Below are 17,130 nucleotides of genomic sequence, written 5' to 3'. Positions count from 1 at the left end.
ATGTTGATATGCCGAGGCTGACTTTAGTGCATGTAGGTAAAAGGCCGCTCTACAGAAGATCTTTGTTATAGAGTAGTCACCTGAATGTGTATTGCTTAGTCCAGAGTTCAGGGCGGGAACTTGAAAATCTTCCTTAACTGAAAACACGATTTTTTTTATAAGGAACAGTTGTGTGGAAGTGGTGCATATTCACTGTTTTCCAGCCGCTCCCCACCCCCCCACCCCCGCCAAAAGCATTCGTTACTTTGCAGTTAATTTTCTCATCTTCTGTGAGGCAATAAGGCAGGTCTTGCCAAAACCTTTCTTTAGCGACATAGTGCATGTTCATGGAATGCTCCATTGTCTTCTAAATCCTTTGGCCGCAGCCCGCATGGATGGGGAGGTGCAATACTATCTCTGTGTGGATGAGCACGTGCCCAGGGTATACTTTGCAGCGGTGAACGTGGCACCACAGGAAAAGCCCAGGGCTGAGAGTTCAGGAGACATTAGAGTCAGCTTCATCACTTTGTAGCTGTCCCTTAAGTTCTCCATGGGTCAGTTTCCCCAACAGAAAATGGGGATGGTGTCCCCCCCACCCCCCTGGCTATCCCTGGGGAATCATTGGTGGGGCCAGGGTAATTAACTATTCCTGGAAGTCATAGAGTGTTATAAGCATTCTTACCAGAAAAACTGTTCTAATTGTTTCCTGAAACCCAGCTAATATGTGTGACTCTGGGAGAATTGAAAACATCCCACACTCAACCTGTAAAGATCATACCATTCAGCTTTGAGAATGAGCTGACTGCAAAGCTCAGCCTGGTAAAGAACAGCAGCAAGTGCTGGGCACCAGGTCCTGCATCTTAAGCTTCTTAGGAAATGGCACCTGAGTCCACACTCCTCAAAGACACCCTGTGGGGTGGTTTAGTCACTAAGTCATGTCTGAGTCTTGCGACCCCATGGACTGTAGCCCACCAGCTCCTTGTTCATAGGATTCTCCGGGAAAGAATACTGGAGTGGGTTGCCATTTCCTTCTCCAGGGGAATCTTTCCAACCCAGGGACTGAACTCAGGTCTCCCGCATTGCAGACAGATTCTTACCAACTGAATTTGCCCTCTGGTACAGAGTCTTTAAAGTCTGTGCTAGAGGGCAAATATTTCTTAGCAGTCTCCCCCTCCACCCATACCAAGGGTAGGGTATGAACATCTCTATTGTGTCAGTTTAATAATTCTATGATCAAAGTAAAAACATTATTTGTTCACTTATTAGTATGGAGAATTAAACATCGTTCCCTAATTTCTCAAGAGAAAACTTGTTTTCCAGAAATGAAAGATATAGCAAATAGGTAAAGAACCTTCCAGATCACTTAGGCAGAAATACAGAACCATTTAACTATAAAATATGCATGTGCACAGAGGCGTAGAAGTCAGTCTCCTAAAGAGTTGATTGAGCTTTAGAACTTTTGATCATTAATGTTAACTGAACAGAACAAACAAGAAAAGCAAAAATACCTGTCAAGAAGGATGAAATTTGTTTCCTCTGGATCTTTAGATCTTGGTGCCGCATCTGTAACCTGGGAAGGAAAAGTCAAGACCGTATTTAATGGACATTAAGGGAGTTCCCCTTCCCCATCTCTGTACTTCATGCCCACAGCAGTGTGTTCTTACATGCCTGGCAGTGAGGAGAGAGGTCCTTCATAGCCTGCTCTGACCGAGTCCACTTTTGCTTGAAAGCAACTGAAGGGCTAAGATAGCAGTTCAGCTGCAAAAATAGAAGCCTGAATTAATGATGGGTTATGCAAGATAAGTCTATTCCTTTCTCACTTAAATGTCTAGGTCTGGAAGTTCTGCTCCAGGAAGCAGTCGCAATTCCAGCCTTCTCTTGTGCCATTTCACCTTCCATATGGGCCAAGATGGTGGACCAGCACCACCCTCATTCCAGCTAGAGGGAGGGGGAAAGGAAAAAGGTGAAGACCTGCTTCTTCCCTATAGGGATGTGACCCAGAATTGCACTTAACCACTTGGCTCACGTTTTATCAGACAAAGAAACACAGTCACATGAAAAGAATGTGCAGCCCTTTTTTTGGGTATCCAATGCCCCACTCAAAATTCAGTTCAGTTCAGTTCAGTCGCTCAGTCGTGTTGCATGAATCACAGCACCCCAGGCCTCGGTGTCCATCACCATCTCCTGGGGTTCGCTCAAACTCAGGTCCATCAGTCGGTGATGCCATCCAACCATCTCATCCTCTGTCGTCCCCTTCTCCTCCTGCCCCCAATCCCTCCCAGCATCAGAGTCTTTTCCAATGAGTCAACTCTTCGCATGAGGTGGCCAAAGTACTGGAGTTTCAGCTTTAGCATCAGTCCTTCCAAAGAACACCGGGACTGATCTCCTTTAGAATGGACTGGTTGGATCTCCTTGCAGTCCAAGGGACTCTCAAGAGTCTTCTCCAACACTCAAAATTAAGGGGTTGTAATTACTATGAAAGAAAAGGAGAGAAAGAACACTGCAAGAGCACTATTATAACAGTTCTCTGCTCCAGCAGTGATATATTTTATTTCATTTGATAAATCACACTGTGAGAAAGCTGCATTTTATAACTGCCCTTCTGTGAGTTAGGTGTTACTGAAAAATGAACTGGAATTTCAAAAAAGGGTTTATGTTTTTTAAACCTGGCTTTGACCAGCCTGGCACTTGGTGCCAACTTTTCTGACCTCTTCTCCCCATAAGCTAGCCCACCCTGCTCCCATACCACCACCATGGCCACTTAACAACTCCCACTAGTGACCGCTGTTAGTGCTGTATTCCTGGGGAACGACGTGAGTGTTTCCCTTTCCAGGCTGATATCTGCGCAGCTTCCCCCTCATTCATCAGCAAGGCCACAGTGGTGAGCAAAGCTGGCAGCCTTCATGGGGCTGGTAGGCTGTCTCCCTTGAGGGAGTCCCTGCCAGGGGCAGAAGTCACCTGGGTAGTTGGGGACACAGATGCTTTTTTTGGTGGCAGCATTGCACAGTCACAGTGAGCTGCCATGCCAATACTAAGTATTTTTATTTTGAACCTCTTCACCCTTGGGGTATGAAATGAGGATTAGAGAATTTGTTGCATATTGGTTTTCAGGATTTATGAGTATGAACAAAAGAGAATTCATACTCTGATCCTATGCAAAAAAAAAAAAAAAAAAAGACATTCTTTCATTTGGGGGAAACATAAAGGAGTATTCAAAAAAATGTTTGAATAAAGCCCTTTGTAGCTTTCTATGGCATACATGAATATTTATAACATTTAGGAGGTAGACTAGCAATGGATCAGAGGATAATATGCTGGCCGGCTGCCACTACCCCAGGCTGCATGAAGCATGCTGATAGCCACAGTTGCTGCTGTATTAGGAGGTTGCTTCTATCTCAGACATACCCATATTTAGGTGAATTTATTTATTAATATTATTTTAAGATAGTCATTTTATTTGGAATGAGAAGCCTGAGGCAAACCTCTATTCTTCTGGAAACATTAACAGAAGCTAATTCATAAAGGAAAAATGTTTTGAATCATTATATTTGGGTATCACTAATCATACTATTATATTATTAGCAACAATTTGTTTTCTATCATCAATAACATTATTATAAGACTCATGGTGAGAGCACTGGACTTGTATCAAGCTATGGAAAAAAGAATCTCCAAGTAAAACTCTAAGAGTTCAAATCTACCCATTTCCCAGACCTTTTCAACACAATAGAAATCTTTCAAATGACTTTGAAAGTTTACTTCTTTATACAGAATACACAATCTGGGCTAAATGTAGATCTTCTGAAGGGTATGTTTCAAAGCAATTAAATATGTGTAGAGTGTCTAAGCAAAAAAATTTTGCTAGGAAATATAAAGAAATCCAAAAAAGTCGCCCTTGGCTTTTAGATTATATGCAGTTGAAAATAAAACATAACACACAAAAATCGATAAGAGATGTGAAACTAGTTCAAAACAGTAACAAAAGAGACGTCAGAATGGAGAAAAGAGTTTCTTCAGCAAGTTGTATTGGAAAGTCTGGGCATCCACATATAAGTCAATGAACTTAGAACAATCCCTCACACTATACACAAAAACAAATTCAGAATGGCTTAAAGACTTACATATAAGATATGACACCATAAAATTCCTAGAAGAGAATGGAGGGAAAGCATTCTCTGACATAAACTGTAGCAATGTTTTCTTAGGTCAGCCTCCCAAAGCAATAGAAAAAGCTAAAATAAACAATTAAGACATAATCAAACTTATAAGCTTTTGCATAGCAAAAGAAACTATAAACAAAATGAAACCTAAGGAATAGAAAATACTTGCAAATGATGCGACTAACAAGGGCTTAATTTCCAAAATACACAAACCACTCAAACAACTGAAAAATAACCAACCAACCTGATCAAAAAATGGGCAAAAGACCTAAATAGACATTTCTCCAAAGACGACGTACAGATGGCCAATAGACACATGAAAAGATGTTTAGCATCACTAATTATTTGAGAAATGCCAATCAAAGCTACAATGAAGGACCACCTCATACCAACCAGAATGGTCATCATCCAAAAGTCTACAAATAACAAATGCTAGAGCGGGTATGGAGGAAAGGGAACCCTCACACACTGTTGATGGGAATGTAAATTGGTACAGTCACTGTGGAAAACAGTATAGAAGTTTCTTGAAAAACTAAAAATAGAACTACCATATGGTCTAGCAATCCCACTTCTGGGCATATATCCAGAAAAGATGAAAGATCTCATTAGAAAAGATAACATCCCAGTGTTCATAGCAACACTGTTTACAATAGCCAAGACATGGAGACAACTTAAATGTCCATTGACAGATGAATGGATAAAGCAGATATGATACATATGTGTGTGTGTGTGTTAAGAACAGAATACTACTCAGGCATAAAAAAGAATACCATTTGCAGCAACATAGATGGGCCTAGAGATCATACTACATGAAGTCAGTCAAATAAAGACAAATATCATATGATGTCACTTACATGTGGAATCTTAAAAAGTGATGCAAATGAACTTATTTACAAAGCAGAAACAGACTCAGAGACATAGCAAACAAACATGGCTACCAATGGGTTGAGGGGATAAACTGGGAGATTGGGATTAACAGGTGCACACTAATATAGATAAAACAGATAAACAACAAAGACTTACCGTACAGCACAGGGAACTATATTCAATATCTTGGTAACAGACTATAATGGAAAAGAAAAAATATAGATTTATACATGTATATGCATAACTGAATCATTTTGTGATACACCTGAAACTAATATTGTAAATCAACTATACTTCTATTTTTAAAAAGGTGTGAAAAAGCAAAATGCAAAGAGAGGTCACTTCTTGTATCAGAGAAAACTAAAACCGTGTTAAATACAATATAATATAATCAAATCCAGACTCGTTACCCTGAGCACCCATTCAGCCTCATCTCACACTTCATCTTCTCTGTACTCAGTCCAAGTTTGGGAGACCAACCTGCTTTCCTTCCTTTCGGCCTCAGGGCTTCTGCACTAGCTGTTACCTTTGCCTGAAACTGTCTTCGTCCAGCCTTCACCAGCCTGACTCTTTCACATCATTCAGGCCTCAGTTCATGCGTCCCTCCCTCGAAGCAGTCCTCCCTGACCCCGCTTCAAATGTTCTACGCTCCACACCTTGCCAGACAGCTGATTCTCAACAGATAACCTTGCTCCAACAACTGGTTTCACATTTTAAAATGATCTTTTATTGTCTCTCCATTGCTTATCCTCACTAGAATGGGAAGGTCCTAGCCCAGGTATCTGATCTATTCAGTTCACTGATGTTTCTCTAGCACCAAGAGAGTGTCTGGCATGTCCTAAGTATGAAAGAAATATTTGTTGCATAAAAGAATAACCCTATTCCAGTGTTGGACTTAGCGAGATAGGACAATACACTAAAGCATTTATAAAGGAATTTATGTAATGATTTAACCCAAATGCATGTTTCTGTTTTATTAGAAAACCTGATGAAGCAGAATGTCCCAAGCACCTTATATTACTAATACATTACCTCAGTGGACACTGTTCTGTCCACCCTCCTCCCTGTGGGGCGCTATCAGTCCTTTAGTGCCCTTTCCTGCACACAGAGGTGCACAGTACTCTGCAAGTGCCCGCAGAGACCCCTGTGCTGCCACGTCCATGGGCATCGTATGTACAGTGTACCATGAGCATCATGCTTATTACGTGCTTGCATCTGTATGCCACTCACCTCTTAGATTAAAGATCTGTAGGATGAGACAGGAGCCAGGATTCTTCCTCGGGGATACATATACTGAAGACTGGCTCAGCTCCTGGGCCATTTCATCTTTTGTCTCTGATCCTCACCATGCATTTATTTCCACTTGGTTGCTGTCATGGGCACAATCTTAGCAGGTGACAGGCAGATATACTTCTACATATATATGTGGAAAAAAATTATTGTCCCAATATATGGGGATCTGAGTAAAATAATCAGAATGGTGTGAATGTGGTTTTATACATGGTAAGCTAGGAGTAATTGACTGAGGTCCTGTATCTGGCAGGACAGGGGCAGAGTCAAATCAGAAGGGGCAGAGAGAAGAAAGGAGAGAGCAGTCTGGCAGACCTTTAAGAACAAGGAGGGCAAAGGTCTCAAGGGGCAATAGAAGGAAAGACATAAACTGTTGAGGGCAGGAGCGCCTAATCAAGGGAGCAGGGAGGGAGCTTGGCCTGAGCAGAGGAAGGCTGTTCTGGCAACTGCTATGAAGGGGAGGCGGTCGGGAGAGGAAGAGTGCCAGGTGCTGCCGCCTGGAGGGCCTGCTGGCCTGAACCTGAAAGGCAGCCACAGGAGTCTGCTCCCCTCCAGGGGCAGGAGAGAGAAGGGCGAGCTCGGCACAGAAGTCAGTACAGAGCTGACAGAAGAGCGAGGTGGCTGCGGAGACCTGGTGGGCCGTTGGCCATCCGGATAGGAGTGATGGTGTAAGGTGGCCAGCCCATCCTTGAGGGGAGGGTGCCAGAGAAGGTAAACAGGGAAGCCCAGACCCCAAGGACCCACCTGAGAAGAGCCCTCTCTGACGTCTCCTTGGATTCAAGGGGAAGGAATTACTTGCCTCCGAGCTTGAGGGAGATTTGCACTGGGGACCACAGCCTCAGGGCCTCTCACAGGGGCCGGGCTTGACTGCCCACAGCTGGTCACTCCCTTGCTCGATGGCATCTTTGTGCTGGTCATTCTGCAACTCAGACCCTAGGAAGGACATCTGCCTCTGGGTCGCTCTGTTTACAGCTTGATACAGAAATAATACTGATGGTATGCTTCCCTGGTAGCTCAGACGGTAAAGTGTCTGCCTGCAATGCAGGAGACCCGGGTTCGATTCCTGGGTCGGGAAGATCCCCTGGAGAAGGAAATGGCAATCCACTCCAGCACTCTTGCCTGGAAAATCCCATGGACGGAGGAGCCTGATAGGCTACAGTCCGTGGGGTCGCAAAGAGTCGGACACAACTGAGCGACTTCACTTCACTTTCACTATTATATTTTATACATATTATATAATTTATATAAATAATATATTTAATATAATCAATAAATACCTGACCCAGGGTCACTGGGTATGCACTGTCTACACCTTTATCCAGACCAGACTCTCACATTGGTCAACTGTCCCACTGACCTGCCCAATAGGACAGGCCCAAAGCCTGGGAGGTGCCCTTAAAAGGGCTGGTCTTGTTAAGACACATTCACCAGGTTATATGTGAGTTCTCTGGACTACTCTTGCAAATTTTCTTAAAATTTGAAATTACTTCAAAATAAACACTGAGAAAAAGAAAAAATACCTGAGGGTAGTTACAGAAACTTTGGCTTACTACTTCATTTTTCCTTCCTGAGCTTCCCCGTGTGAGTTCACATCCTGAGGGAGATTCATCAGCTTTCAGTTGGGTCCTTCTCTCATCCCTATAGGTGAGGAATTGTATAAACATAATTCTTGCAAATAAGCTCTGAAGACCCGTAGTTAGGATTAGTCTCAAGGAAAGTGGTGGTCCTGGGAGATTTGGAATGTGGACTCCCACGGGGAAGCCTGGCATTCTTGGTTTGCATACACCAGCATAGGCTGATGAGTGAACCCTAAGGTGGGGCCTTCCTGGGGTGGGGGGTGGGGGCGGTATCAGAGTCAGGGCAGGTGTAGAGAAGGACCTGCTCTGCCCACCTGCTCTGATCCAGGTGCCTTCTAAAGGAGCATGTTCTCCTCACTTTGTCCCTGAATTACAATTCATTGTTTTAACAAAGCCAGTTGCTAATAGGAATGTGTCATAACCCCGGGTTTGCTGGGATGGGAAAAACAAAAAAAGATGAGAAGCTCTGCTTTGGAGTGATCAGGTATTTTCTCACCAGCTGGCATTGTAGGAAAGTTGCCTGGCCTGCTCCAGGCAGGCCAACCTGCTCCAGCAGGGCCCCAAAGCCTAGGGTATAGTTTTTGGCTTCATCCCTGCTGTGGCAGTTGGATAATAAAGCCTATATCTTTTAACCTTAGTTTTCACCAACTTTCACTGAGAATAGCAATGAATAAACAGTCACCCGCTGTCAAAAATGACACACAGACTTAAGTCTGCAGAAGAACAGAAAGACTAACTGGATGGCTTTTGGTGGTGATAAATGCAAAATTCTCTACACTGGTCCATGAAACCACCTGCACATCTACAGAGAAGGATGGTCAGCAAAGAGGGCTGAGAGGTTTAATTAATTCACTAGAAGTTCAAATATCAGCAATGTGGCTTTTTTTAAAATTGTGGACTTCAATCTAGAGAACTGTCTAGAAGAGACCTGGAACTTATGAGAAATTGTTGAAGAAAATGGGGATATTTAGGCTGAACCAGAATAGATGTGGGGGTGAAGAGATGTCCATGATAGCTACCTTCAAGTATTTGAAGAACTGTCCTAAAAGAACTAAACACGTTTGTTGTTGCTTAAGAGCTTCAGAGATAGGATGCTAGGATAAATGGGGTGAAAAACAAACGGGCAAACACTTGGATTCAAAATGATAAATATCTAGTAGTCATAAATGCTGAAAAATGCAAGGGGTTGTCCTTGGAGGTAACGAGTTCCTTATTGCTGGATGCATTCAAACAGTGAGGAGCCAGTATCTGTAGACAAGCTTTGAAGGCATTATGCCCCTTGCTTGCTTGCTTGCTTGCTTGCTTGCTTGCTAAGTCGCTTCAGTCATGTCCGACTCTGTGCAACCCCATGGACTGCAGCCCACCAGGCTCCTCCATCCATGGGATTTTCCAGGCAAGCGTACTGGAGTGGGGTGCCATCGCCTTCTCCGCATTATGCCCCTAGAGATAGTTAAACAAGGGAACTTCTGAACTCTCCTGCATACCCAGGAAAGCACCTGTAGCATTTAAACATTGCATGGGTCAGTGGGTACAAACGAGGGTAGGGTTAAAAATACCAAGTTAACTCTTCTTTGGCCTTGAGAAAGCATTCTGTAACTGCACTGACCAGCAGTGCTAATGGAGTCCGGGCACTGCTACTGCTAATGTTACATATTCTAACATTATTGTGCAGCCATCTCAAAGAGAAAGAATGGGCCTGGTTGCAAAGCCAGATTTGGACTGCAAAGTTGAACTGAAGTTATCTTTGAGTACAATTAAAAGAGATATGTCAAAATTAAAACCATTGTTAAAATTAATCAAAGATTTAGAAAGGTAGAATGAACTCCAGAGCTGGAAATTACTGATTTAAACAATTGTTCTCACATTTTAAACTACATAATGAGCTAAAAATTATGAAGCCTCAGAGTATAGCTGTAAAGAGTAGTCTTAAAACCAAAGTCAGAATGAAATGTTTTAGCTTTCAAAACTAAAAAGCAGAACAATTACTCTCTACAAAATGGTATAGGAAGAGGTCTCTGACCCCTGCTAATTGTTTTATTATTCTTCAGAGGGGCATACTGGCAGCATTTCCCAGGGTTCTCAGTAATTACATTCCATTCAATATCTGAAGAATTACAATAATTCTACACGGAATATACTTGTGCCCTTCGGATGCAAAGCCTTTAGAGAAGTGAAAAAACAACTTAAAGTAAATTAGCAGGAAAATTATCATAGTTACTGTTTATTTCAGGGCTCCATATATCAGAGGCTAATTATACATTGTATGTTACGTTTTCTTGGAGGTATTTGTAATATATTTCTCATGCTGATCAATGGATGTGCTGGTTTTCAGGATCCTTTATGAAAGTGAAGTTCAAACTTTTCCGATTGCTTCTTTCTTTGTGTATGAGAAATTACCCACTGCAGACACATGTCCCTTCATGCTTGCCAGAGTCCTCAAAGCAGTAATATTCAGTGAGGCATTATGAGGGTTCACCTGTGTGTACTTGTAAAGCTTCAAGTCTTCTGTGAGAAAAATTTCCTCCCAAATAAGTTATTTTTTTAACACTGTGTCAGTTTTCTCAGAGTCATCTTCTAATTTTGGCAAGCCGAGAGTCAGTGAGAGAAGAAAGCAAGGACTGGAGTTAAACAGCTACTCAGAGATTAGAAAGTCTCTTTTCCTGGCCTTAACCTTATCGATTTTCTGCTCATGTTAGAATTAATCCACCATCTCTGAGGGACAACCTTGAGAGCAAGTATCCCTGAGATGCTATATAGAGACTGAGGGTCCCAGTTACCCTCAGAATGGCTGAGGCAAGAAACAGTGGCTCAGAAACAGCGCCTTAGCCCCATGTTTTTCCTCCATTTCTTTCCTCCTTTCTTTATTTTTAACTCAGTTGAGTGCAGTTCAATAGGTTTCCTTATAAGTTTTTATGGTAGCCAAAATTTAGGAATTAAGATTACTTAACGAACTGTGGTGTTGGAGAAGATTCTTGAGAGTCCCTTGGACTGCAAGGAGATCCAACCAGTCCATCCTGAAGGAGATCAGCCCTGGAATTTCTTTGGAAGGAATGATGCTAAAGCTGAAACTCCACTACTTTGGCCACCTCATGCGAAGAGTTGACTCATTGGAAAAGACTCTGATGCTGGGAGGGATTGGGGGCAGGAGGAGAAGGGGACGACAGAGGATGAGATGGCTGGATGGCATCATTGACTCGATGGACATGAGTCTGAGTGAACTCTGGGAGTTGGTGATGGACAGGGAGGCCTGGTGGGCTACGATTCATGGGGTCGCAAAGAATCGGACACGACTGAGCGACTGAACTGAACTGAATGACAAAATTAACAAAGGTTAAATAAATTATGATCCATCCACATGACTGAATACTTGGTTATTTTTTAAAAAGATTTTAAAGTGCAGATGGCATGGAAAAGTCATAATGCCATGTGAAACAATTCAAATCAAAACAAAAATATATATGACTTCCATTTTTTGAAAAAAAAAATGCTTCTATATATTTATTTTTAAAATATTAGAAGGGAATGTACCAAAATATAGCTGAAGTTACTCTATGAAGCAATATTCTGTGTGATTTTTTTACTTAGTTCTCAACATTTTCTAGATTTTGTGATTTGTCTGAAATGTGCATGTGTTACCGTTATAATCAGAAAGGATGAAGGAGGGAAGAGGGAGGGAATCACATAATTAAGGTTAGTGCTGAAACACACACTTTTGCTGGAAGATGAAAAAGGCTAATAATGCTTAGTGCATAGAAAACTGTGGATGGAGATAGAACATCTATGACTATTCTGCCAATATCATCGAATATCTCATTACTGTTTACAGTGAGGAACTTGACAAGCTAAACCCACTCCAAACCTAGAATAGCTACAAATTCTCTTGCAAATTCACAGTGACCTCAAGAGAGGATGGTAAGAACTGGTCCTGAAGAGTAAGGTTCAGTCTCAGGAGCAACAGCCGGCTTTTTACGTCCTAAGGAATAAGCAACTAGACTAGAGTTATGCCAGTAGTATTCCTCACCTGACAAAGACCTTGCATGTGTATGTATGTGGGTGGTAGGGGGTGCCTCTGTCAAGTAATTAAACAGGTTATATATCAACCAGTTGTCTCCAGATGATCAACAGATCAGAACCTGCTATTTTTCATGGTCCCAGGTATCACTAAAGTAAATAATGGTGTGGTTTGGTTTTTGTTTTTTTTTTTTGGATTCTACACTAAGCTTACCTGCATTTCAGTTTTTCTTTCTTTCTTTTTTTTTTTTTTTTTAGCGAATGATTGCAAATACTGCCAGAACAGTGAGATACTGCAGGAGCCAACCCTTCAGTAAGTTAAATGCTGCCGCAATATGGATCTTGGTGATTAAGTCCTTTTTAATGGGCTACAGAGACATTCTGGAAGCCGGGACAATATTTGATGGTGTCAGAGACGCTTTGAATTGTGAATGCCATCAGACAAGGGTCTTGTGTTTAAAGATTTTCTAGCTGTAAAACTAGAAAATAACCATAAGAATATTATTTTATGAATGAACTCAGAAAGTTCATTTGTTCTTTTCAGAATGGATAGAGACAACTAAGGCACGAATGCCAACTAATCCTGCCTCTAACCAACTCTCTTTATGACTCACCGCTTCATGTTAAGAAACTCACATCAACTCATGATGACTCATTCCGTCGTTTATAAACTGGGAAGGATAATATTTATTGTCTCTTGGGGTGTTGAGAGACTGCCTGAACGTGTACAAGCACACTTGTAAAAGGTCCCTTAGCAGGAATTCATATTATATTTCTAGTATTTCTAAGTGAATTAAGGTGCTTTTCTTAAATCTGCACATTTAGCACAACAGCTGGTATAATAAATGCTTTAACATGAAACTGTCACTGATAATAAATAGCAAGTTTAAACTGTTGGGAGTTAAGTGGCATCATCGCACCAGATCATCATGCTGGGCCAGTGCTACTATTTCCTCAGGGCTGGGACTTTGGGTGGAGCTTGGAGCTTTGGCTCCCCCCAGCTGGTCTGGGAGTGAGAAGGTGGCCCCTGTAAAGTTTTGTGCCAACGTCATTGTATGAGTCACCTGAAGCCATTGGGCTCATTAATTTAACATGATAAACTGACATAGACATGACTGTGAGGCTACCAGTACCATCCCCTCCAATAAACCTAGTGCTCAAGAGACTAAAGTTTCTCATTTTATTCATCAGAGCCATCTTTGCTCCTCTTAGCACAGGGCTGGCCCAAACGAAGGGTTTGCTAACACAGGATACCAGAATTGCTAAACATTTATTTTGTAATGCCTGGGGGTTGGGGGTCTAGGAAAAATAGTCTTGTCTTAAGGAGCAAGATCCTTAAGAAAAAAATTTATTCAAATGAGTATGTCTCCTCTTTCTTCCAAAACGAGAATAGCTTGCACATCATCACTTGTTCTTATGTGGATTCTGCCAAAATTAAAGTGTCTCATATCTCTTCATCTAGAAATGTACTATATGTATAAATACACGGTCATAAAGCAGTTATACAAGCAAGTATGAAAATACATAGGTGATGACTACAACAAGGGTTCATAACCTAGAATCCACCGCCCTTCAGGGGGGTCTAGGAAATTCCTGAAATTAAACACAAAATGCCTAAGAGGGTTCAAAGCCTTGAGAAGGTTCTCTATGAGGTCCCAGAACCAAGATAGAATATATTTTGTTCTATAAGCTTCTTTGGAAGCATAATCCTACATTCTCCTACATCTCCTAGAGACATGGGGGGTTGGGGGGCGGATATATATATATCCACTGCATTTGTTGAAGTTATCAGTAACTGCTAGTAAACAACAGCTGCTCAGCTCTGAAGTCAACAATCTATAGATAAAGCTATAGGAATAGATTCATAAACATTGTGGGAATATGTACAATGTAATTATAGTATATTGTACATGTAGAGTACACTGCCAGTGACAAGCAAGGAAATTAAACACTGTGGTATTATTTATATGTGATAATTATACTGATGAGTTTCTTCTTAGAGCAAGTGGGGCCTTTGTATCTTCTCTCTGCTTTTCTGTGTTCAGACCTGCAACACTCCCCTTCGCCCCCCATGCAGATGGCATTCTAATTGTCTTTGGGAGTGGTGCATGGATCTAAGGAGAACAGATGGACTGCAGAAGGCAGTGTGCTATGGCAGAAAGAATGCTGGTCCAGAGTCCAGGCTAGCTTGGCCCCTCCTAGCGTCCCACACTGGCATCCATGAGTCAGAGGCCACCCCTGGACCATGGCTGAGGTGTTGGATCTGAATGGAGCTTTTTTCCCCCTTTTATTCCGAAATAATGTAATCATTCAAAGATGGAAGAATTTCCAGGGAAGAAATCCAGATTTCTCATTTCTCTAGAGAAATAGGAAGATCTGCCAACGCAGGATGCAGGAGCTGGATAGTCACTTCTGAAGGGAACTATCTTTCCCATTCACCAGAGGTCAAATGACCTTCCTCGTGCACGTCTATTCCCTGTATAGACATCTGATTGGGCGTTTTATTCTTCTTTCAGCCTGGTTTTAGGGAAATCGGTTGACATCCGATCGCTCTGGTGCTCAAATGCTTTGGGGAGTGGATGAAACTAGAATGGTAACTGGGGTTTCAGAACAAAGAGCATCAGAGAGTTGAAGGTCGAGTAGAAGTCATGACTTCAGCCTGAGTTGATTTGTTTTTCTGAGTATGGACAGTCATACAATCTATGGAGTAATGCTGTATGTTGTCCGCAAGTATTCAGGGCAGTCGGACTTTAGAGTCTCACTGGCTTGCTTCAGGTCAGCTCAGGGTTAAGTGCTTTTGTTAGAAGCCAATGAGACCTATGTCTTTTTGCCATTAGTCCTCCTCTGGGTCAAAGGGAGTAGAGATCAGTGATACACTCTGGGGGATGGCAAGGGGACACAATTTTAATATATAACCAGGGTTGTTGGGTGATGCTTTCATTTTTATTTGGTGTTTTTTAAAAACAATATCTGATGCAAAGGAAAATGATCAAAATACATGATTCCAAGGAAGAAAAGGGTGGGAGGGAGGAGATGGAACAGTTCGATGAATATAGTGTGTTGAAAGGTCTTGATGGAAACCAGGAATCCATGATAAATGTAATAAGTTGGAGAAAATAAAGCTGTATCTTATACGCATACATTATGCAATGCCAATCCTACTCTCCTCTTTCGATAGATCCTGATGCAGCTCAAGCTAATAAGAACCATCAGGATGTCCGGAGTTACGTACGCCAATTAAATGTGATTGACAACCAGAGAACTTTATCACAGATGTCACACAGACTAGAGCCTCGTCGACCATAGACATTTCAAGTGCCCAGAACAACGTTTGCCTCCGTCCACAATCTTTCAAAAATGCCACTTATGCTACTACTGACCATACTGTCACTAGAGAATTCTATAAAACAAGCAAAAACCCATCCTGAGACATCTCAGGGCTGCACTCAGCTTACCAGCATCATGACAAGAGAAGAAATTCTTTGACTTGCATACAGCTTGCACACTCTAACTTAGAAATCCCCTGTTCATAGTCACCTTATTTTACTTCCAGTTGTGCCATCTTCTTTGCTGAAACATAAAATAAGAGCACAATGAAGAGTATGGTAGAAACATCATTGTCAAGAGAACTATCGAGCTCCTGAGATTTTTTCTAGGCGTATTTACAGGATGAGATGTGCTACAAATGGGATTTATTTGGCTACATCAGTGGTGGTATAGTTTCATAATTTCTAACTCAACATCTTGACTTGAGCATGGGGTTTTTGGAAGGTGTTGAGGAAACCATGTAACTGCAGACTAGAGGCTGTATTCTTCCATCTTCATAGTCTTACCTCTGAAGGAATTGTACCTGACCACATTACTATAAAACATTCTGGCTATTTATGTAATTTTAGGGAAGACTGGTCTGTAATTTTTGAATGACTTATAGAATAATATTTATGTTTACAATATAACTTTTTAAAACTTACAAATCAGGATTGCATATATAAGAATTCCACTGAGAAACTCCAAGGTTCTTAAAATTGCCAGCGTTAAGATTAAAGAAAAAATGACATTTCAGAAGAGCACAATATGCACAAAACATTTTTCAAAATTATTTTCCTGGGCATTAAAAAACCTTTACTATTGGCTAATTATTGTTCATGATTTAAAAAACCCACATATTTTCTGGACTTAAATGTTATTACAGATACCTTAATTTTTCAGCAATTGTTTTGCACTTTCAAATAGATTGTAAATAGTTCATTCAATCAATGGTATAGAGTTATTTATTTGCTACATAATAGATATTGTGCCAAATAACTACTTTTTATTTATTTTATTTAGTATGTAATTTTGGAGTACATTTTTTCCTGTTTCCACAATTAGGCTACATTTAATGTGCAGGAATTGTATGTATGTATATCTTCTGTAAATAATAACTAGTATCTTCATTAAATATAATTGTGACAAGAAAAGATGTGTTGTTCTCAGTTCCTATAATATAGGAGATATAACCACTTGGTATGGTGGGGTCTTGTATTTTTTTTTAATTGAAATAAAATTTACATACTCTAAAAGTTACCTTTTTAAAGTATACGATTCGTTGGTTTTTAGTATATTCATAGGGTTGTTCAACATCGTCACTATATAATTCAAGAACCGTCTCCTTATCCCTTAAGTAAACCCCATACCCTCTAGCAGCTGGTCCTCACTTTCCTCTCTCACCAGTCCCTGGAAACCACTACCGTCAGCCCTCTATATACAAATGAGTTCTGGTCTGAGAGTGCATTTATAAGTCTAATTTTTTGTAAGTCCAACAAAATTAGCCTAGGTACCCAACTAACAATGAATTACATAGGTTAATAATAGGTACTGTACATATACTGTACATATAATAGGTATATAGGTACTGTAATAGGTTTATAATATTTTTCACACAAATAATATATAAAACAAGCACAAAAAATAAACACAACATTTTTAATCTTACAGTACAGCACCTTGAAAAGTACCGTAGTAGTACAGTACGACTGGCATACAGGGGCTGGCATCAGATCAACAGGCAAGAAGAGTTACTGACTGGAGCAGGGCAAGGGGGTGGGAGATGGTAGAGCTGAATGACAGTCAGCAGAAGGAGACTGAGGGCAAGCTGCAGTTTCACTCACGCCTGATGCTGATGAAACACATATTCACATCTTTGAAAGTTCTCAACTTAAAGATTCATAGGTAGGGGACTTACTGAGTCTTGCCTTGTCTATGAA

The 17,130-nt window shown here is 41.1% G+C and overlaps 1 protein-coding gene across 8 annotated transcripts in view; it reads left to right on the top strand.

The window, feature by feature from the left end:
• RAPGEF4 (Rap guanine nucleotide exchange factor 4) overlaps nt 1-16,032 on the top strand; it is a 143,465-nt gene extending 127,433 nt beyond the window's left edge. For all 8 annotated transcript variants that reach the window (XM_068967887.1, XM_068967885.1, XM_068967886.1 and 5 more), the window contains 2 exons: nt 12,143-12,197; nt 15,063-16,032. In XM_068967887.1, coding sequence (XP_068823988.1) covers nt 12,143-12,197; nt 15,063-15,190 — 183 coding nt within the window. In that variant the 3' untranslated portion in view covers nt 15,191-16,032. The remainder of the gene's footprint in view (nt 1-12,142; nt 12,198-15,062) is intronic.
• Nucleotides 16,033-17,130: the final 1,098 nt, after the last annotated feature.

The sequence above is a fragment of the Capricornis sumatraensis genome, chromosome 3 (genome assembly GCF_032405125.1).
Source record: "Capricornis sumatraensis isolate serow.1 chromosome 3, serow.2, whole genome shotgun sequence".
NCBI classification, from domain to species: Eukaryota; Metazoa; Chordata; class Mammalia; order Artiodactyla; family Bovidae; genus Capricornis; species Capricornis sumatraensis.
The sequence above is the reverse complement of the archived record's forward strand: the minus strand, read 5'-3'. Positions and strand labels throughout refer to the sequence as shown.